The sequence below is a fragment of the Stigmatopora nigra genome, chromosome 4, assembly GCF_051989575.1.
Source record: "Stigmatopora nigra isolate UIUO_SnigA chromosome 4, RoL_Snig_1.1, whole genome shotgun sequence".
Lineage (NCBI taxonomy): Eukaryota > Metazoa > Chordata > Actinopteri > Syngnathiformes > Syngnathidae > Stigmatopora > Stigmatopora nigra.
Genome location: NC_135511.1, coordinates 3,883,738 through 3,906,599, shown reverse-complemented (window position 1 = coordinate 3,906,599; position 22,862 = coordinate 3,883,738). Strand labels below are relative to the sequence as shown.

General features: G+C 39.8%; 1 protein-coding gene across 1 annotated transcript in view; it reads right to left on the bottom strand.

Moving 5' to 3' along the window:
- The window catches only part of LOC144194999 (metal transporter CNNM4), a 33,145-nt gene extending 12,547 nt beyond the window's left edge, over window positions 1-20,598 (bottom strand). The window contains exons 1-4 of the mRNA XM_077714299.1: window positions 19,989-20,598; window positions 14,014-14,860; window positions 456-599; window positions 246-380 (exon numbers count right to left, since the gene is read on the bottom strand). Of these exons, the coding sequence (XP_077570425.1) occupies window positions 246-380; window positions 456-599; window positions 14,014-14,860; window positions 19,989-20,555 (1,693 nt within the window). The 5' untranslated portion in view covers window positions 20,556-20,598. The remainder of the gene's footprint in view (window positions 1-245; window positions 381-455; window positions 600-14,013; window positions 14,861-19,988) is intronic.
- Window positions 20,599-22,862: the final 2,264 nt, after the last annotated feature.

Below are 22,862 nucleotides of genomic sequence, written 5' to 3'. Positions count from 1 at the left end.
GCAATAATTCATGCGATGCAATAAACATTCATGTTAATTCATCTTCAACATTGCTGGAGCCTAACTAAGCTACTAAGTTCAGGAAGAGGCAACCTAAACTGGTTGCCAGTCACTTGCAGGGAACACAAGAAGAGAGACAAACCATTCACACTCACAATCTCACCAGCACACAAAGTTCACCATTCTTTATATCAAGTTGATTCATTATTTCAACACAGACCATGAAATATGCTGTCAAATCCCACCTGTGGCTAGAAAGCGATGCGCCGCAAGCAGCAACTGAGGTGAAACCTTCACCTTGGATTCGCTCTCATGCTTGAATGCCGAGAAGTCCCTTTTATTTTTGTTGGGCGCCACCTTCTTCCTGGTGCGGTTGTCGGCTGGGAAAACAAACACCCCCGAAACATTAGTGACACAGAATTAAGAAATGCCAAAAAAGTTAATAGGTAACTCACTATACTGGTCTGACTCGTCCAGAATCTCCGATTTGATGATCTCCTCAATAACGTCCTCTAGCGTGACGAGGCCCAGAACCTCATAAAAGGGGTCACCCTCGCCCTCGTTGTTCACCTTCTGCACGATGGCCAGATGGGATTTGCCTAAAGAAAACATAACTTTTGCTCAAGCAAACATTTGAATTGGAATGTTCTTCAGCTCTTTGTTTAAAAGATGGCACGTTTCGTCAACAATAGCTCATAAATATGTCACTTATGGACAAAAGATGGTGTTGTTTGTCTTAAGTTTTACGTGGAATGAACACTGGCTGGCAATGACCGTGGTAGAACCGGAGTAAAATGAACTATTTTTAAATTGAACACAAACACGATTCACATAACTGTAATCCTTCACCACTTCAGAACATCACTTTTTTTTCATCTTAAGTATATAAAAATGTTAATAAAAAAAGTCAAAATTCACGCTAAAACTCAACTAGAAGACAGGAGATGAAGTCAGGGCACAACTTCTTCTTTGCCACTGAAATGAGTGGCACTCGGCGCAGAGGAAGAAGCAAAATCTCACCATAGAAGAATAACGCGTCAAATTATACAAACAGCAGACAAGGGCGTCATCTTGCCTATTCTTTCATCTTCTTCAGATTATATTTTGCATCATGCAGAAAAAGACTACACCGAGCCTATTTTCAGAATTGTTTGGATTTTTAAACACCTAAGATTCATGCGTCATTCATCCAAGGCAGTGATCTCAAACCGGTCCTCAAAAGGCCGCAGTGGGTGCGGGTTTTCATTCCAACTCAACGAGGATACCTTTTGCAAGTGCAATCAGTTAATTAGAGTCAGGTGCTGCTTATTTTAAAGACACCTGATTGGTTAAAATGTCGCCACTGGATCGGTTGGAACAAAAACCAGGACCCACTGCGGCCCTATGTGGAACCGGTTTGAGACCACTGATCTAAGGCATCATAAATGAATCAGCCGTGCGTTAAATCAAGAAGGAAGAACAAAACATTTGGAAGATGGCAAGGGTAACCTTTTCTATGGACAACATGCAAGTGGTAAACACGAGGAATAAACTCATAATTAAGATGGAGTATGCCCTATCGGTCTGGATCTCGGACTGTAAGGAGAAGATTCTTCTGGATACCTCCATGATTAGAACCAAAGCCAAGACCTTTAACGATAGCATAGCTCCAGACGAAGACAATGAAGATGAACCTCAGCCTCGTTCCAGTGCCGTGAGTGAGCCTCGTGGTTTTATTGCGAGAAAATGCTGGTTAGAAAAGTTAGCCAACTAGTAGTATATATGAATTTCGTATTAGCGATCGCCTCGCCATTCGCAATGACTAACAGAAAAAAAAGACACTGAAAAAAAGCAACGCTCTGCGTAGTGCTCGCATTAACATTACAAAGAGGGAGTTGCGACCAGAGACATTACACGAGGGAGATGTGGGGAGAGAGACAATGCCCAGGATGTTCTTATATACATACGTATGTCGGGGTGCTCGTATGTCGAGGTACCACTGTACAGCTTTCTCAACTTGTGACTGCAAAACTTTGTGCAGATAAAGAATGAGTTCATTGGTGTTGAATGGCTTTGGTGGGTGATATTCTATCTGAGGGATGTAGTTAGGTGTCAGTTCTTTAACGGAGTCTATAAAATAATCATTTAAAGTTGTTGCTATGTCCCTTGAATCAGGGATCGTTTTCTTCTTCAACTGTAGTACCTTTATTTCTCAGTGCATTAAGGTATTTACTACCAGTTTTAAAATATTTTTCCAAATCTCTTCACTGTTCCATTTCGCAGTACTAATATTTATAAACTAATTAGATTTTGCAGAGCTCATTTCATTGATGACTTTATTTCTGATAGAAGTACATGTCTGTCAGTAATCTTTCTTGTTTCAAGTGATATTTTTAGAGCATGGGCTAGTCCAGGGGTGGGCAAACTTTTCGGCTTGGGGGCCACATTGACTTTAAAAATTTGACAAATGGGCCGGCAAAAGATATGATACATATAAAACACTGCATCCGTTAACAGTACATATGAAACATCAACAGAAAAAAAGCACTAAAGTATTAACATACTCATCAATCATAATTAAAGTAAACAGTATAAAGTACAGAGTAAAGTAAAAAGGAATGTATTAAGAAATATTAAAATGTAATTTAAAAAAAGATAGAGGGGCTGTAAAACACGAAAAACAAAAGAGTGGACAGAACTACTGCCACCGGCTTCCGTGTGACGGCGCCATCTTGGGGAAAAAAACATTTGGACAACATCGGCGGGCCGGATTAAAAAGCCTAGTGAGCCGTATGTGGCCTGCGGGCCGTAGTTTGCCAATGTATGGGCTAGTCTGGATGGATTCATTTAACCATGAGATGCGATTCTTTTTTGATGGTTTTGCTTTAATTCTTCTTGTGATTGCAGAGACTTATCTTGGATATCAGTCATGAAAATATTACAGCTCCCACTTGCATGAGTTTGGTAGAGATAATCATTCCAATTGATATAGTTTAGGCAGCTGTGTCTGATTTGGGATCCCCCTTTTTGGTACTTTCATCTGCTCTGATATGAGTATCTATTTTTAGGAAGGTTTCTTGAGAAAAGGATGAGGTTAAGGCCTGATAGACCTCTGATCCTATTGAATTATATATTTTGGATCCACTCACAGTTGTTGCAAAATATCAGATCTGTGCATGTTTCAGAAGACAGTTAGTCTAGTGGGACCTTTGATCAGTTGTATCAATAATTAGTTAGTGATTTCAATGTGACCGATTTGATTTGTTGAGCCAGTTAATATTTAAATCTCCAAACAAGACTTCATTTCTCGTGTCACATTACATAAGAAGGATCCGAATCTCCGTATAATTAGAATGTATTATAGGCGGCTGGAGGTATATATGTTACATTTGTGGAGATACATTCAAGGTTGTGTATGCAAACCCATTCAATCTGTTTACAATTTAAGTGTTCCCTAACATAGAACACCAAACCCCCCCCCGACCAGGATTTCTCACATGGTCCCTAATTAAGATATTGTTGCTAGGTACTTGCACCCCAGCCATCGATGAAATTACATTTAGCCAGGTCTCTGGTAAGCGGTTCATAAGATGAATGAATGAATAAATCACAATTCCTGAGATGAGAGCATTCCTCATCTGCACATCGCACGCAGTACAAGGGAGATATTGTTCAGGCTTAAAAGGGAACCAACAGACTGGATTAAATTTTACGGTTATGCAACCTATCAATAGTACCTCGCCTTTCAGCAGCTAGATCGACATCAATGTTTTGAGCACCCCTGGCCTATTGCTCTGGTTGAGGTTTGCACTCTTCCAATGAATAATTCATGTACAATGCAAAACTTATACAGAATAAGTGTTCCAGTAAAACACACAATCGAGAGACTAGCAATATATCAACAATATTATTATTGTGTATGCGACTCTGTGAGGTATGAGTAAAATGGAGAAAAGACAGTAAATCCGATTTGAACGCGATTTTCACCTAAAGTTGGCAAATTTACACCGTGGCAGATTTTCGAATTTGGATTACAGTTTTTCAGAAAATCGATATTTGTACTAGGATGTCACATTTTTGAGGTAGGAAAAGTGCCACTTTGAGCCATTTTTTTTCGGTACTTGCGAAACTTTCAGATCAAAATCACTGTTTTGTAAAAGCACGAGGAGAACATTGCACGTGCATCATTTTCCAGGTCATCCGTCAGAATTGTATACATGTTTGCTGTGCTATACATGAAACTGAAATTTTCCTTTCACATCTAACCCATTTTTCACAAGAGAAATTTTATAGAGCAACAACTGTCTTTTGGTTCTAAACAAGCAGGTAGGACTGGTGAAGCCGGGGGCCCCTTCTTGTATCAACAATTCAGATGGTTTCTTTCCACATGACAATAAGCATTCAGGTGAAGTTAATGTGTCCTTACATATAGACTTTGACCTCCACACTAAAACAAATATACATGTCTTAGCACAATTACTCCTTTCTATAAATTTCCACTCAAGGTGAGAGTTGGATAAGATTCATAATTACAAAAGGAAGACAAAGTCAATTAAAATTTAAACCGTCTAAATATGGGTACAAGTTTACTTAAATATATAGTATATAAACACGTAAATAAATTAATGAAATACATTAAATGCATTAATAATGGCGACAACAAAAAACACGGTGACACAGCTCGAATGTCGATTTTTTTTGTAACTCAAATGAACATTTCCCATAGAATTTAACAAAAAAAATTAATTTGTTCCAACCCTCTGAAAAAAAAAGACCAAAAACAGGATATTGGATTGGAAAAGCATTTTTATTTGTTCTAATTCGCCATGTATTAACAAAGTAACAAATAACTAGTGGTTTAATACAACTAAAATAAGTTTATTATTGTTAAAATTAGACAGACGCAGTGGGGAGAGAGAGGCGGAGTGGGGAGGTGGCATTTTGCATGGCAACACGCTCGTAACATGACAAACAAATTGAAATGAACTTGGATTACGATGCAGACACACTCAAAAATAAGTTTAATCTAACCTTACACTAAACTTAAACCTAATTCTGTTTTAAATTTTGATACCTTCTCTCGGCCAGGTTCGCTCTATTTGCCCTGCCTCCACCCTGACTTTCAGATGCAACCTAGATGTTTGCTTTTGTATTCCCTTCAAAATATTCCCGAAATGATGCAGACGAATGTCCTCACAATAGGATATCGCACGACCACTTGCCAACGAGAAACAAAACACTTAAAAAAATGCAAAGCTTTACCCAGTGCTCGCAAAGACATTAAACAAGGGAGTTGCGACCAGAAAGACAGTGCCCATAATGATTTTTTATGAGCAGCCTCTCGCGTCCCCTGTATGATCGTGTATCAAAATTTGTCTCGTATCTCAAGATAAATATTTGCCCGAAATTTTACTCATATCTCAAATTACTCGTATGTCGGGGCACTCGTATGTCGAGCTACCACTATATACTACTTCCCGCTGGCAAGTGATCTTGCGTTATCTCATTGTGAAGACATTTGTGTGCATCATTTTTCGGAATATCTTGAAGCAAACAACCCTCGATAGGTTCCTTTTAAAAACTGCAGCTGAAAGTCAGGGTGGAGGCGGGGCAAATAGGGGCCAGAAAAAAGGTATAAACATTTAAAACAAAATTAGAATTAAGTTTAGTGTAAGGTAAGATTAAACTTATTTTTTAATGTGTCTGTACCATAATCCAAATGAATTAAAATGCGTTCGTTATTTTACGAGCCATGTAAAAAGTCTCCCTCTGTTGTTTTTCCATTCCAATATTCTGTATTTTGGTGTTGGAACAAATTAATTTTAGTTTTTAGTTCGTTTCGATGGGAAATTGATTTCAGATACGAGTAAATCGACATACAAGCTCAGTCTCGGAACGCATTAAGCTCGTGTCTCAAGTTACCACTGCACGTCAAAATATTAGAAAAAAATTAAAGATTCATACATTTATAGACTTTTAAACCATTGCTTTGATCGTTCAAATGAATTGGACACCCGTCAGCGTCAAAGTCAGCCAATGAGTTAATACGGTAGATTCTCAAAATCTTTTGACTTGGGTATTATCTGTCAAGAGTTGAAACTAAGGTGTGATATTTAAAATCCTCCCGTTGGCCAAAGAGTACTACACTGGCACACCCCAGCAATTTGGACACGCATTTTTGCCTTCAGACAAGGACGTTGCTCCAAGAACAGGCCTAGAGTTGTGAGCGTGTGTCAGCTGAGTCCACAAAGAAAGACCCAAAGTCACCCTCCTGCAGCTGATGCTGCTACTGTCCACGTCGGCCTCACTTTTTGGCCGGCAGCCCAAGCGTTTGTCACCAAACAAGAGCTGCCGACGCCTGGGGCATCACACGCAGACGCACAAGAACAAACATGCACAAGCATAGCAGTTGGTCTTGTATTTGGTAACACACGGGGCAATGTCTGATGATCAGTTGGGATTTAGGACTTCATAGGGCACTGATTGAACTCATTGACAGCCCTACACATTTAATCCATTTTGTCTATAAAGGCTGAATTCCACTCACCCATTCTAGTTGAAATTATTTGGATGTTAAGGACCATAAATGGCACTGAAATTTCAGCATTTGTAGCCAGTCTCTGGGTGTCAATTGTTTTCAATGCAAGCTGCAAGTAAAACTCATTATTTGATTTATTCATTTTCTGAACCGCTTTATTCTCACTAGGTCGCGGGGGGTGCTCGAGCCTATCTCAGCTGACTCCGGGCCAGAGGCGGGACACCCTGAATCGGTACGAGGGCACGAGGAAACGGAAAACCAATCAAACTCACACTCATAACTAGAGGAAATATAGAGTGTCCAATCAGCCTACCGTGTATGTTTTTGGAATGTGGGAGCAAACCAGAGTATCCAGAGAAAGCCCACGCAAGCCCGGGTAGAACATGCAAACTCCACACAGGTGGACCGACCTGAATTCAAAACCAGCACCCCGGAGCTGTAAGACCGACAGGCTAACCACTCAGCCCCTTGCTAGTAAAATAATACGAATAATTATTCTATTTGCCTTATTTGACATCAGATGGCTGAAACAAAATGTTGTATTTCTTGTATAATACAAGCAAGGTTGTAGCATTGTTGTTTCAATGTCTTAATATTAACTCAGTTGAAATTATTTTCGTTGTGTAAATAGTCCTACTCTTAGACATAAAATCTAAGATTTTCTTATCCCAAATGGGAGGTTGTAAGTTTGGTTGTTTTCATTGATTTGTGCAGGTTTCACGGTGCGACTGGGCTGAGAAGCCCTTAGTGGAGTTACCATGTATAAACACGTTACTTAATTTCTTTGTAACCAGAGGGTAACTGGCACCAATAAGCAGTCTGCACGTGCAATCACAAACTGCAGCCAAGATGATTCCATCATATCATTTCTATAGGTTTCATTTACCTTGTTGCCATAATGTGCTACATGGACCTTTTAGAAAACAGGGAAACGGAAAATCATTCTTCTAATGTTCTGGAGTTTTACAGACCCTCCATATCCTTGATGTCCACAAAGGGCCAACTATTGAATGATTAGCACATGGACACACCCATTTAAAAAAAAAAAAAAACAGTTAAATTTCAGGTGTGTCAGAGTATGAAAGTATATTTTTTGTAGTTTCCTAGAGTGTCACAAAGGGCATCAAGTAATCAAGTAACAGAAGTCAGGGTGTGTGAGTGTTCGTTGGTGTCATAGTACAAAGTTGACAGAGGACAAGCTGTCAGGACACATGACAAAGCGAGTGTCTTGGGAAATCATTCAACAAAAGAAAAAAAAAGTCCTACTACCAAACATACATACTCAACAAGCATTAGGTCAACAAAGACAACATAACCACAAGTATAAACCTGCTAAGCTATTGTGTACTAAACTATATATAAAAACATAAACAAACAAACATGTACATATACACATCAGTGGTGTGCCGTCAAGGCCTTCTCTGCTGGCCAAAGAAATATTTGAATCATATACTATATTTTGTCCATCAATACTTGTTAAATATTTCCAAATTGTCTGTTAGCTTCCTTTTATTGTTTCCCCTGGTTGCACTGCTTCCAGATGTGTTTTCACATTGAAGCATTTAACCAATCACATTCAGCCATTATTTGTTGCCAGGGTCAGAAATCTGCCTCAACGCCTTCCCAATCAGTTGTGCAGGCTCAGCTGCATTAAACAAGCGTCGATAAGACTGTTGCTTTAACCAATCAGAGTTCGATTTGGTGACACCAAGGCCTTCTCGCAGGCGTAGGGATACGTCATTGCCTTCTCGCAGTCGTAGAGAAACGTCATCGCTTTCACCAACTATGGTTAGTGGCTAGTGATAGAGTAGGTGGACCAAAGCCAAAGTGAGCCAGCCAGAGATCGCAAACTCCACCCGCAATGGCCGAAGGAGGCAAACAAATGGATTTGTTTGCAAATTTGCTCACAAAGCCATTTTCCAGACGGACTTTTACAGAAGAAAATGGACATCATTAAGAAAGGGCGATCAACTCCGAAGCTAACTCTGAAAACTTTCATTTTGGGGACACCATGAAAGCGCTGCATCCCCAAAGAAAGGAAATTATGCAGAACTTCTTTCTCTCATTGCTGAGAGAAACATGGATTTAAATTACCACCTGTCCACTAATAAAGTGTTTAGTGGCATGTTGGGCAAAATATAAAAGAACCTGATCACTGCTATTGCTGAAATGATGGAGGAAGAGATGAGAAGGGAAATAAAAGACGGTTTGTCTCTGTAATGGGGAATGAGTGTGCGTTGTGCTGATGGATTTAAAGCACATCTGGATGATTTTGAATTCTGTAGATTTTTGGTCACTTACTATTAATTTTATTGCATTTTTGGGTCACTTGTTAACATCTACTTATCATTGAAAAAAATATGATCGGACGCCTATCATCCTCAAAAGCGTAGATTTGTTTTAAAGTTATGTAATAATCAAATTGCTATCAATCATATTTGTGTATAAGCACCCAGTTAAATAAATAAATAAATATCTTTGAAATATTGGCCGCTGATGATTCTTAACGTATTTGACCCGCAAAAAAGATTTCTGCTTTAAAGAGTTAAACTTTGTAGCACATAATTTGTATTTTTTTTTTAAACCTAGGATAATAAAGCCTTAGGACAAAATTACAAAACAATCCTATGTAGGTTTTTTTTTGCTTCACACATTTAATGGAATTTTTGAGCATTCAGACATGCTTTTTTCAAGCAAGATTCTGGTGCACACTACCACCAACTCCATGACAGGATTCTGGACAATATTATTTGCCAGACGCGGACCAGATTTCAAGAACACGAAAGACTGATGTTTCTCTCCGTCCTCGACCCGAAGTAGTTTTGAGAATACCAGAAAACTTTGCCATATGCAGCCTTCTCCATCTTAACACAGAGCCACGCTACACTTTTCGATCTGCATCGGTCGGCTAAGAACAGTACTGATTGCAATATATGCCACAGAATATCTTACAGGAAAATCTCCCACTGATCTCCTTGACTTCCTTCAGCAGACAAATCTAAGTGAGAGCATGGGGCGGGTGTATACATTTGTGGGTTTGACGGTGACCATCCCCGTGTCCACTGCTTCTGTCGAACTGACATTTTTAGCCCGAAAACAGAATCAATACTTATGCCAGAAGTACAACAGGACGGACTCGACTGTCAGGATTAGCTTTGATGGTTATAGAAAATAACTTCTTGGTGGACCTGAAACGCACGTGTAATCTGTACCTCAGAGTAATTGAAATCTTCTTGAGAAAAGAAAGGACGATGTATTTTGTGTATAGATAAAAATAAATTTTGGTGACTAAAATATGTCTATTTTCCCAAATAATATTTCAATATTCTAGGTTATTATTGATTATTTTTATACGTGTTGCAGCTTCAGCTGCATTAAAGGTTTTATAGGTATAAAATACTTTGATGGTTGGATGGATTCAGACACAGCACTACTGAAGGCCTAAGTGCGAAATATACAGCCCGCCACTGATATACATACATACATACAGTTGTTGTCAAAAGTTTACATACACTTGTGAAGAATATGATGTCATGGCTCTCTTGCGTTTCCAGTTATTTCTACAACTCAGATTTTTCTCTGCTCGAGTGATTGGAACAGATACTTCTTTGTCACAAAAAACATTCATGAAGTTTGGTTCTTTTATGACTTTATTATGGGTGAACAGAAAAAAAGTGATCAAATCTGCCAGGTCACAAATATACATACAGCAGTGCTAATATTTGGTAACATGTCCCTTGGCCATTTTCACTTCAATTAGGCACTTTTAGTAGCCATCCACAAGCTTCTGGCAAGCTTCTGGTTGAATCTTTGACCACTCCTCTTGACAGAATTGATGTAGTTCAGTTAAATTTGATGGCTTTCTGACATGGACTTGTTTTTTCGGGCATTGTCCACAAGTTCTCACTGGGGTTTAGGTCAGGACTTTGGGAAGGCAATTCAAAAACCTTAATTCTAGCCTGATTTAGCCATTCCATTACCACTTTTGATGTGTGTTTGGGGTCATTGTCCTGTTGGAACACCCAACTGGACCCAATCTCAGGGCTGATGACTTTAGGTTATCTTGAATAATTTGAAGGTAATCCTCCTTTATTATCTCATTTACTCTCCGAAAAAGCACCAGTTCCATTGGCAGCAAACAGCCCCACAGCATAATAATACCACCACCGTGCTTGACGGTAGGCATGGTGTACTTGGGGTTAAAGGCCTCACCTTTTCTCCTCCAAATTGGGCATTGTGGCCAAACAGCTCGAATTTTGTTTCGTCTGACTACAGAACATTCCTCAAGAAGGTCTTTGTTGTCCATGTGGTAAACAGCAAACTTCAGTCTAGCCTTAAGGTGTCGCTGTTGGAGCAAGGGCTTCCTTTTTGCACGACAGCCTCTTAGTCCATGAAGATGCAAAACAAGCTTGACTGTGGACACCGACATCTGTGTTCCAGCAGCTTCTAATTCTTGGCAGATCTGCTTTTTGGTGATTCTCAGTTGAATCTTCACCCTCCTGACCAATTTTCTCTCAACAGCAGGTGATAGCTTGCGTTTTCTTCCTGATTGTGGCAGTTACAAAACAGTGGCATGCACTTCATACTTACAAAAAAATATTTGCACTGTTGCTCTTGGGACCTGAGGCTGCTTTAAAATGGCTCCAAGTGACTTTCCTGACTTGTTCAAGTCAAGGATTCGCTTTTTCAGATCCATGCTGAGCTCCTTTGACTTTCCCCATTGTAGCATTTGTGGGCATTTGCATTCAATGAGCCCAATTTAAATGGCCTGAGTGAAGTCACCAGCTGTAGTCACTCATAATCACTCAAGTTAAGAGGCCATGCTATGAAGCTCATTTCACTGACAACTTTCTAAGTCACCAAAATTGCTCATTCGTCTTTCTGTATGTATATTGTTGACCCAGCAGATTTGATCACTTTTACTGTTAACCCATAATAAAGTCATAAAAGAATCAAACTTCATGAATGTTTTTTGTGACAAAGAAATATCGGTTCCAATCACTCTATCAGAGAAAAATCTGAGTTGTAGAAATAACTGGAAACTCAAGAGAGCGATGACATTGTTCTTCACAAGTGTTTGTAAACTGATCACAACTGTATATTTACATGTACATACAATTAACAGTGCAATAATATTTGGCACAATATGATTAGTCATCTACCATCATAAAATAATCAACTACAGACTTATCCTTGGTGAATACGATTTTTTTTATGAAGAGAAATTGTTAACCAAATGAGCCAATAGCTATGCCTGGAAAAATATATTTTTGTGTTTGCACAGGATCATAAAGTCAAACAGCTGAGGGATATCATGTGAAAGTCTGCTGGCGCTCTCTTTAAAAAGCTTTCACTTGCTTTTGTGTCAGTGTTTTCACAACGACACCCGCTGACTTTAAGGCGCTTTATACCACCACAAGCTGTTTCTGGGATGATATTACCCCATTTGACTGTCAAAACCTAAAGATTAGAACCACACTGAACTTGCATGATTGATTATATTTCAGTTTCATTGACAGCAATAGACAAGCATTTTTCCTTTTTATATAAATAGCATGACCTTTCATTAAACGTCCACATCTCCCACTGGTACTTCCTACTAGCGCCATTAAGATTTCATTACAGCTAACAGTGGGGTGTCACCATCTCAGAAGGTCACCTGGCTGTTTTCAACTCTTAAGCAAACGCTTTTGTATTGGACAATGTCACCGTGGTAACTGATGCCAAGCGGCGGTGAGTGGAATTCAAGATTCCAGCGGGGAGACCAGGCCACTGTTCTGTGACGTGGCATTTTTACTGTATATTAACTCTTTCAAGGAGATTGGTTAGCACGTCTGCCTCACTGTTTGGAGTTTGCATGTTCTCCAAAGGATTGCATGGGTTTCCTTCGGTTACTCCGGTTTCCTCTCAGATCCCAAATAACATGCAGGGTAGGCTGGTTGAACACTCTAAATTGCCCTTAGGTATGAGTGTGGGTATGGATGGTTGTCTCCTTGTGGCCTGCGATTGGCCGGCCACCGATTTAGGGTGTCCCCTGCCTGGTGCCTATGGTTAGCTGGGATTAACTCCAGCACCGCCTGAACATTGTGAGGATAAGTGGTTCAGAAAATTATCTTTCAGGATCATTGACTGTGATTGACGTCCAATCATGTGGCGTCCAACAATCCTTATGCAGTCAAACCTCGACCTGCGACCGATTTTAAGGGAGATCCAAGTTGTCCAACGGGCAAGACAAAGAGGAAGTGCACATGTGTGAACAGAGAAGTAAAAGAAGGAAGTGGCGAAAAAGCTTTGATTTGTGTGTGCTTGTGTGTCCTCCTTGAGAATATGATTTTTTGGACTACTGTTTTTTACTTTACTTAACAGTAGTGTTGGATGATTGAACGATATGTATTGGTATAACGTGGTTATTCATGTTAAGGCTGGATCCTCAACAATAATCTTCATATAGAGGAAGCATCAGGCAATGTAGTAGTTTTTGACTCCCGGCCGATGGAGGTTATCTGAGGGAGACTACCCGAACACTTCTCAAAATGGCCGCCACCCGCCTGTTTGTCGGCTCTCTACCTTTTCCTACCGATAGTTTCCCCTTGTTCACCTGCGTTTCAACATGAATAGATTTTGCATGCTTGTTGTTCATTTTCTCTCATTTTTGTGTTTCTCACATCATTCATCCAAAATTGGGACATTTTGAACAATTTTAAAGGGTTCAATTGCTAGTTGAGTGAGAACCGTGGAACCAATTAGGTGTTATCATGCTTCTAATGAAAAATACGTTTATTTTTAGTAGATTTATATAGTGGAGGGGTGACAGCGGACAAAAGTTCTGTTTATTTGCTGCCCACCCTCCGACCTTAAATGGATTTGACAACGGCCTCAGTCAATAACAGCCAATGAGTTAAGTGCTTGATCAAGCAATGACCTTAATTTCAAGTAAGCAAACTGTAATAAAATTATTTTAAAGATTTTTTTAAGACACTTCATATTGGTACAATTCCATAGAGTTGGGTATCAGAAATGGTATTTGAGACAAAACTATGGTATTGCAGAGCTGCCAACTTCTGACGACCCCATTTCAGGAGTACCCTTGCCCCATTACCGGAGTTTATCTAGACTCTATATATAATGTTATTCCCTCTAGATTCTAGAGGGAATAACATTCACGCAAAATCAATATGCGCTGAAGTCGCACAAGATGAATCATTCATCAGAACTTGTAACTCGGATGATTCACAATGCACTCGTCCCCAAATTCGGTTTACAGTGCAGTTGAATCAAGATGGAGGAAGCTGTACTTTTGGTTCTTTTCTGAAATGGTTGCTTAAAAAACTTAAGTGACAACGATTTGGGATTCCTGAAGTTCAGAGAGGTTGTCCGGAATCCCGGAGTTTGCGTTGCATTCCCGGGTAACCTCCTGAAATTCCGAAGTAGTTGGCAGCTCTGGCATTGGTATTACACTAACTGTAATATGAATTCGAATTCAGAGATGGACTGACCTTTCTTGAATTCCTCCAACATTGAATCCAGCTTGGTGTCATGGAAGACAAAATGCACGGGACGGTTGTAGAACTTAGTGATGATCTTGAGCGTGGTGCAGTCATCTGGGTCAACAAAGGCCAGGTCCTTGACAAAAAGCACGTCCACAATGTTGGAGCGCTCGCCCTCGTAGACAGGAATGCGCGTGTAGCCACTCTCCATGATCTCCGACATTGTGTTGAAGTCCAGCACGGCGTCGCTGTGGATCATGAAACAGTTCCCCAAGGGCGTCATCACGTCCTCCACCGTCTTGGTGCGCAGCTCCAGCGCTCCCTGAATCATGTTGAGCTCTTCCTTCACCAGGTCGTTATACGGCTCAGTCACCTTCAACATCTCAACCAACTTCTCGCGGTTGTAGACGGTGCCGATCTCCTGACCTAGCACGCAGTCTAAGAGCTTGCTGATAGGCCACGACAGCGGAAAGGTGAGAAGCATGAAGAGCTTGGTGACAAGGATGGTGTTGGCGCCGACCGCCAGGCCATGGCGCGAGCATAGCGCCTGTGGCACAATCTCGCCAAAGATGACGATGCCAATCGTGGAGGCTACCACTGCACCCACACCTGACTTGGTCAGGTCGTCCAGCAGGATGGTGAGAGTAGTGTTGACCAGCACGTTGCCCAGCAGAAGCGAGCACAGCAGGTAGTTGCCCTTGCGGCGGATGGGTTCGATTTTGCGGGCGTACTTTTTCTCTTTCTCCGTGCCGCAGCTCTGCACGATGCGCAGCTCCATAGGGTCCAGGGCCATTAGGCCCAAGTTCAGCCCACTGAACATCCCCGACAGTACCAGGAGGAAGGAGATGAGGATCACCTAAAGGGGAGGTAATTCCACAAGGACAAATGCTTGAATAGACATTTTGAGTAGCATCGGAACGAGTAATGTGGCAATATTTACAGTAGTACCTCAACATACGAGTGCCTCGACATACGAGCCATTTGAGATACGAGTACAATTTTGAGCAAATATTAATCTTGAGATACGAGACACATTTTGAAACACGAGCAGACAGCCGACGCAAGAGGCTGCTCATAAGAACATCATGGGCACGGTCTGTCTACCCGCAATTCCCTCGTGTAACGTCTGTACTTGCATTGAGCGGAGCGTTGCACATTTTTCCCCATTAGCTAGTGCGAATGGCGTAGATTGTTCGCTACTACTTCGTAAGTTGGCATGTGGTCGTGCGTTATCTTATTGTGAGGACATTTGTGTGCATCTATTAATGATATCAAACATGAAGATAATGCAGAAATTGCATTGATCCAAATTATTCGGGATATCAAACATGAAGACAATGCAGACATGGCATTTATTCAAATTATTCGGTGAATTGTACCTGGCAACCTTCCCTAGGACTGAAGAGACATGGAGTGTTTTCAGTGCACGGAAGACATTCCTTGTTTTTGTTCTAAGTGGGTGAAATATGCTTTAGCGGGAGGCATATTAATGACTATTGGAATATCACGGATTGCAGTAGCGTCAAGCTATTGACGTCAAACAAATGTCGTTAACTTATTTCTTTTGAGAATGATTATTGGTGATAGGACAGCAATAGGTGGTGAGCTGCCAAGAAGCCCAGACTTGGGATGGCGGTCTTCACCAGTCATGAAAATTGCAGACGACTGATTTCTGATGTGTGAGCGTGAATTGTTGTGTCTTTTTGTGTTTTTGATTGGCTGGCCACCAAAATATAATCAATCGATCAGATATTAAAGGTGGAAAAGGATTTATAAACTTGGAATCGATTTATGAAATCAGCTGCTGAGATGACAATGAGGCACCCAGTAACATGGACTGAAGAAGGAAACCAAACATTCCCGGAAGTGAAGCAACACATTTTGGAATCAGGAGTCCTGGGGCTTCCAGACTATGAAAAACCATTCACCCAAACAGTGACTTGCAAAGAGACATTCATGACATCAGTATTACTACAATCACAGGGTACAAAAATGAAACCAGTAGCGTTCTACTCAAAACGACTGGACCCAGTTTCAGCTGCTCTACCCCCGTGTGTATAAACAGTGTGGGTGGAAGCATTGACCATACAGATGACAGCTGAACTTGTACTGTTCCATCCAATTCACACTCCAAGTTCCCCATCAAGTGATTCTACTGATAACACAAATGAAATGTTGTTCCTGTCACCAACAAGACACCTGGCCATAACAGCCACATTGTTATCGCAACCCCATCTCACCGTAAAGCGATGCAATACCTTAAATCTGGAATACCTTGAATACAGAACACGCTGGTAGCTTACATTGACATACAATACCACCGCATGCTTCAAAATATCACTCATCTGTCTTGGTGTGCTTTAAATGTGTTCGAACTTGTGAATGTTCATAGTGGACCTGACAATCCTCCAAAATGAAGATCTCCAAATTGTGCCCAAAATGTCAATATATTGTGTGGCCACCATTATTTTCTAGCATAGTCTCAACCCTTCCGGCATGTACTTCACAGGTCCCCACCGGAATCTTCTTCAACAATGCCATCTCGGAGCTGTTAGATGTTGGAGACTTTGCGCTCCCCCACCTTCCGTTTGATGATGCTCAAAAGAGTGTAGGTCTGGGGACATGCTTGGCCAGTCCATCACCTTTACCCTCACCTTCTTTAGAAAGGCACTGGTCGTCTTGGAAGTGTGTTGGAGTCGTCATGTTGGAATATTGCTACACGGACCAGTTTACAGAGGGAGGGGATTATGCTCTGCTTCAGTATGCTACAGTACATGTTGACATTCAATTTTGTCTCAATGAACTGCAGCTCCCCAGTGCCCACAGCAATCATACATTCCCAGACCATGACGCCCCCATCACCAAGCTTGACTGTAGGCAAGACACATTTGTCTTTGTAATCTTCACCTGGTTGTCTTCACATATGCTTGACACCATCTGGACCAAATAGGCTTATCTTGTTTTCATCAGATCACAGGATATGGTTCCAGTAATCTATTTTTCTTAGTCTACTTGTCTTCAGGAAACCTTTTGCAGGCTTTCTTGTGCAGGGTTTCTTGAAGTGGCTTTTTCCTGGGATAACAGCTACACAGACATATTGAATGCAGCTTATGGCGTAGTAGGGTCTGAGCACTGACAGATTGAACCTTTGCCCTTTTAACCTCTGCAGCAATGTCAGCAGCAATCATATGCCTGTATTCCAAAAACATCTTCTGGATATGCTGCCAAGCATGGGCACTCAAATTCTTTGGTGGACCATGGCATAGCCTGTTTTGAGTGGAAATTGAACTCTTAAAATAGTATCTTCTTAGACACCAAGGTGCAGCTTAATTTCAGTGTCTTGCCATGTTGAGCTCCCAGTGACCAATATGAGAGTGACAATGCTGAATTTAGTACATATGCTTGTTACACCTACTAGTTACATTACACTGGAATGGAAAATTGGTCCCAATTTCTGGCAAAATGTTAGATATTCACTTGGGGTATAATCACTGTTGTTGGCAGCATTTTACACATTTACTGCTGTGATTTGAGTTATTTTGAAGATCGTAAAATTTTGTTATCTCTCCTGTGACTACATTCAATAACAGTGTAATTTATCCAGTGTTGTCCCATGTAAAGATATATTTATGGAAACCAAGGTTGCATTCACAGTCACAAAAATTGTCAAATTAGTCTTAACAAATTCAGAAACAAAACAATATGTATAAGAGAGTCATTCGCCCAATGGAGAAAACTGAAAAGGGAAGAAAAACTGACTACAGATGCCAAACTTGGATGGCGTCTGATACCAAACTTGCATGATGTCTCCTTGTCACATGATATAATTTTGTGTTTTCTTATACATCACTTTTACGTACAGTCAAACCTCTACTTAAGAATACAAATTCCTCTTAAAAAGCGATAAAATTATACACATACATACATGTTGGGCACACGTTCATTCATTCATTTTCTGAAACCACTTTATCCCCACTAAAAAAGTAATCTCATTCTCTGAACCGCTTTATCCTCAGACCCCAGAGCTGTGAGGCCGACAAGCTAACCACTCGCCCCACTATAAAAGTCTAAAATGCAATTCAAATTGGACAGGTCAAAGGGGAATGCGCATGTGCATATCATGCCCCGTCTACCTCGGCTAAATGCTCCCCTTATTAATGATTGCAATACCCCTTATAGAGCGATAAAAACTGTACAAATGCAACGCAGCACATATCTTAACACAAGTCTAGAATGTACTATAAAGTGGATGGCTTTCTGACGGCCTCGGGTCATGGGGAAATGCACGTGCGCACATCATGTTCAACACGGATAGATTTGGTATGCTTGTTATTCATTTTGAGAGATTGATAAATCGTTTATTATTTTCTCTCATTTTTGTGTTTTCACATCTTTCATACCAAATTGGGACACTTTGACCAATTTTAAAGGGTTTAGCTTTAATTGTTCGTTGTGTGAGGACCGGGGAATGAATTAGAGAATATACATATAAAGTACTGCTCTAATTACCGTATTTTCAAGTTAGGAACAAAGTTTTGGAACTAATTAATATCGATCGTAAGTAGAGGTCTGCCTGAATATGTATAAATTGATATTTTCAAAATAAACAGTTGACATGATTGTGCTATGCAAAGAGAGCATCATTGTGGGTAAATATACATATGTTGATCAGTAAATGATATTAAAATTAATAGAGGAATAAAATCTTCGCCAAACGAAATATTTACTAGCAGGGTCCATATATGGTGTTGAGAAAAAAAGTCTTCTCTTGTTATCGAATGACAAATTAACCTTTGCTCACCAAAGCCTTTCTTTTCTTTTTTTTTTACTTAGTGTTAACTTGACGCTCTAAAGAAAATCATTGTGTACCAACCTAATCCAGATACAAACTGTCCTGTGTACTCATTCAATTATTGGTATGTAATAGACAGTTTGTAAACTACACATTCTGTATGTTCCCGAGATCATTGCTAATGTAGATCTGTAGTTTGTTAGCATTTGTTTTTTCTGATTGAAATACCAGCATTGATATGATAACACAGTTTGGTTCCCCATTGGCGAGTGCTTATCTGGCAACCCAAAGTGAGAAAGTAGATGTGTGCTTCAATATTTTCATCTCGGTTGCAGTAGAATGTTTGCATGGCTCCTTAAATAAAGGAACTATCAGGTCAAAACTTTCCACTAGAATAATAATGTTTGCTCATTGGCAGCAGTAGACATTCAATTCATTTTGACTAGGAGGGGCAACAGAAAAATCTACTTTTTAATGTAAATGGTATTTAGATTTTTTTGCCCCTATTGCCTCGTGCATTTTTTTTATTTATTTTTAAATACAATTTCTTTTCATGGTTGAATTTGTCATCAGTTTTCCATGGTATTTGGGTTGTGGTTCATCGCAGTTGAAAAGAATAGAAAATGCCTTTTCTAGAACAATTTCTGTACACATGCGGTTAAAACTTATTACTTTTGGGGCATTATTGGGTCACTTCCTTGTTACCTGGCTGTTAAGTGGGAGGGTTCGGCAGCAAATTCCCAGGCCTGTGTGGGTTTTCTCTGGGTACTCTGGTTTCCTCCAACATTCCAAGGACACGCATAGTAAGCTAATTGGACACTCTAAATTGCCCCTAGGTATGAGTGTGAGCGTGAATGGTTGTTTGTCTCCTAGTGACCTGCGATAGACTGACCACCAAATCGGGGGGTCCACGGCCTCTGGCCCGAAGTCAGCTGGGATAGGTTCCAGCACCCCCCGCGATCCTGGTGAGGATAAAGCGGTTCAGAAAGAGAGATGAGAACTCATTTAAATCCAGAGCAGAAGGATAATAAGACCCACACGATTAGATGTCTATCGCCACCAATGGCAGCCAATGAATTAAATGGTGTACTTTTTTTTTTACTTTTAGGAATTAAAGGTATTAGTAACAAAGATTTTTGGGGAGGCAATGATCTGTACTTGTACCGGAGTACTTGTAGCAGCTGTCATTCACCTCGAGCCAGATGGGGAGCAGGGACTTCGTCACCTCCACCACCCGCACCCTTCCGTCCATCTCGTCCAGTAGGGACCAGGCATCCGGCGGGTCCAGGGGGTCCCGGACGCACAGAGCGAACACCTTGATCACCTCGCTTTTGCGGAGCTGCTTGACAACGACGCTGACCACCCCGGAGGTGTTGCCATTACTCACGTCCATGATGCCCTTCACCAGTAGGTCCTTGCTATGTTCCGGGCAAGTCCTATTAAGAGACACCTCCATGGCGCCGTGCGCATCGTCCTCCGATTCGCTGGAGTACAGTTCCATAAAGCGGACCAACGCGGAGCTGTTGGGGAACAAGTGGAGCCCGTAGAACCGGACCAGGATGTCGCTGCCCTCGGTTACCTGGATCACCCCGCGCTCGGTGGTCGCGGCCGGCGCATCGCTGCGCTCCAGACGCATGCCTAGAATCCGCGTGACGCTGCGCGGCTCGGCAAGCGCCGCTTGTGCACGGACGCCAATGGCGAGGTGGGTTAAAAGCAACAAAGTTCCCAGAAACCCGCGTCCGTACAACGACGTCGCCATGTTTGTTTCGCTCACTGTCAACCGTGACAGAGAAGGGAGGGGGGTGTCGGGGGAACTGACGTCACCCCACTCCCTCTCACATTTAAATATAACAATGTCGGCCAATAAGATGCTGCGACGTCACTTTGACAAGATAGGTCCACCCACCTCTTGAAATATTGTTTTCAAATTCGTCGATTCAATGGCTTTAAATAATCGCGGTAATTATTAATTCATTCATTTAGATGCCCCTAATCCTCACAAGGGTCGCGGGGGCTGCTGGAGCCTACATCAGGAAATTAAGGGCTGCAGGCGGGGGACAACCTGATTGGGTTGCCAGTCGATCGCAGTGCACATGGAGACGAACCTTTCATACTCACACTCATACCTATATAGGCCAAAAAATACTGTTCAATCAGGCTGGCTTGCATGTTTTAGGAATATAGGTGGAAAACGGAGTACCAGGAGAAAACCCACGCAAGCCCGGGGAGAACATGCATTATATATTATATATATATATATATATATATATATATATATATATATATATATATATATATATATATATATATATATATATATATATATATATATATATATATATATATATATATATATATATATATATATATATATATATATATATATATATATATATATATATATATATATATATATATATATATATATATATATATATATATATATATATATATATATATATATATATATATATATATATATATATATATATATATATATATATATATATATATATATATATATCTATATATATATATATATATATATATATAACTTGTGTAAATGAGCTCTTCACGCCATTATATCCCGCGACCCTAATGAGGAGCCCTTTTAATACAATTTAAATTCCTAATTTCCTATTTTTAGATGAAAACTAAGCATCATGTTTGTGTTCAAATAAAAATCTTTATTTTCATTGAAAACGGAAATGTTTTTTCACTCATTTTTACCGAAAACGACTTTCTAATATACTAACGCAAAACTCATGCATAAGTCACCTCGTCCTCTTGTGGCCAATTTATAGACTCACATTTTATTTCGTCGTATAGATGAAATGAAAACTCCATACAGGACGTTCTTGACCTGGAATCAAACTCTCGATCCCACAACTGTAAGGCCAACGCGCTAACCATTGATTGGACGTCTGTTAGCGTGAATTGCAGGAACAACTTTCTTTTCAAGGGTATTAATGAAAATATGCGTTGTCTCTTTCCTATAAAAAATATGAATTCAATATTCATCAAAATCAGTCAGAAATTTTCATCAGAATCATATTTTCACGCTTATCTGAGATAAGCAGCCTGAGCAGGGAAATCCAGACTTTCCTCCCCACAGTCGGTATTATTGTTTTGGGTCGACCCCGAGGGTTCCCTCTAGTGACACGTGCTTGGACCTCACCAGAAAGATGTCCAGTAGCAATTCAAATCAGATGCCCGACTCAACTCACCTGGCTGGTACAGTAAATTATTTTATTTCATTTTATTACATAAGGGATAATGTCGGATATTTTTTTTCAATAAAACACTATCATGAATAAATGAGATGACCAAGAGGGATGATAGATATCTGAAGGCAGAATCAGCAGCGAAAAAATAAAAACAATTGGTGGCCATCTTGCGTCAGACTGTATACGTATTAATTCATTCATTTTCTGAACCACATGGTCCTCACTTGGATCGTAGGGGGTTCCTTAGCCGAAAAAAAAAATATATATTTATATTATATATATATATATATATATATATATATATATATATATATATATATATATATATATATATATATATATATATATATATATATATATATATATATATATATATATAATATCTATCTATATATATATATATATCTATCTATATATATATATATATATATATATATATATATATATATATATATATATATATATATATATATATATATATATATATATATATATATATATATATATATATATATATATATATATATATATATATATATATATATATATATATATATATATATAGTGTAATATAATGTAATATAATTTATACAACAATTTCAAAGTACAGGTTCTATCTACAGTTTATTAATTAATATGTTAGCGTTATCGAAGGGTACTGATACTAAATGGCCGACAATGGCAACGCCCGTTCTCGTCGGCTCACATGTTCTTTTTCAGTTTACATGATATCTGTTACCCGCAGAACCTAAATCTCGCGATATTTATTGACCTCTCTGCGCGATGATTGGATGTGAAAGCGAACTCTTTGAATATATAGTTAGACTTTTTTTTGGGAG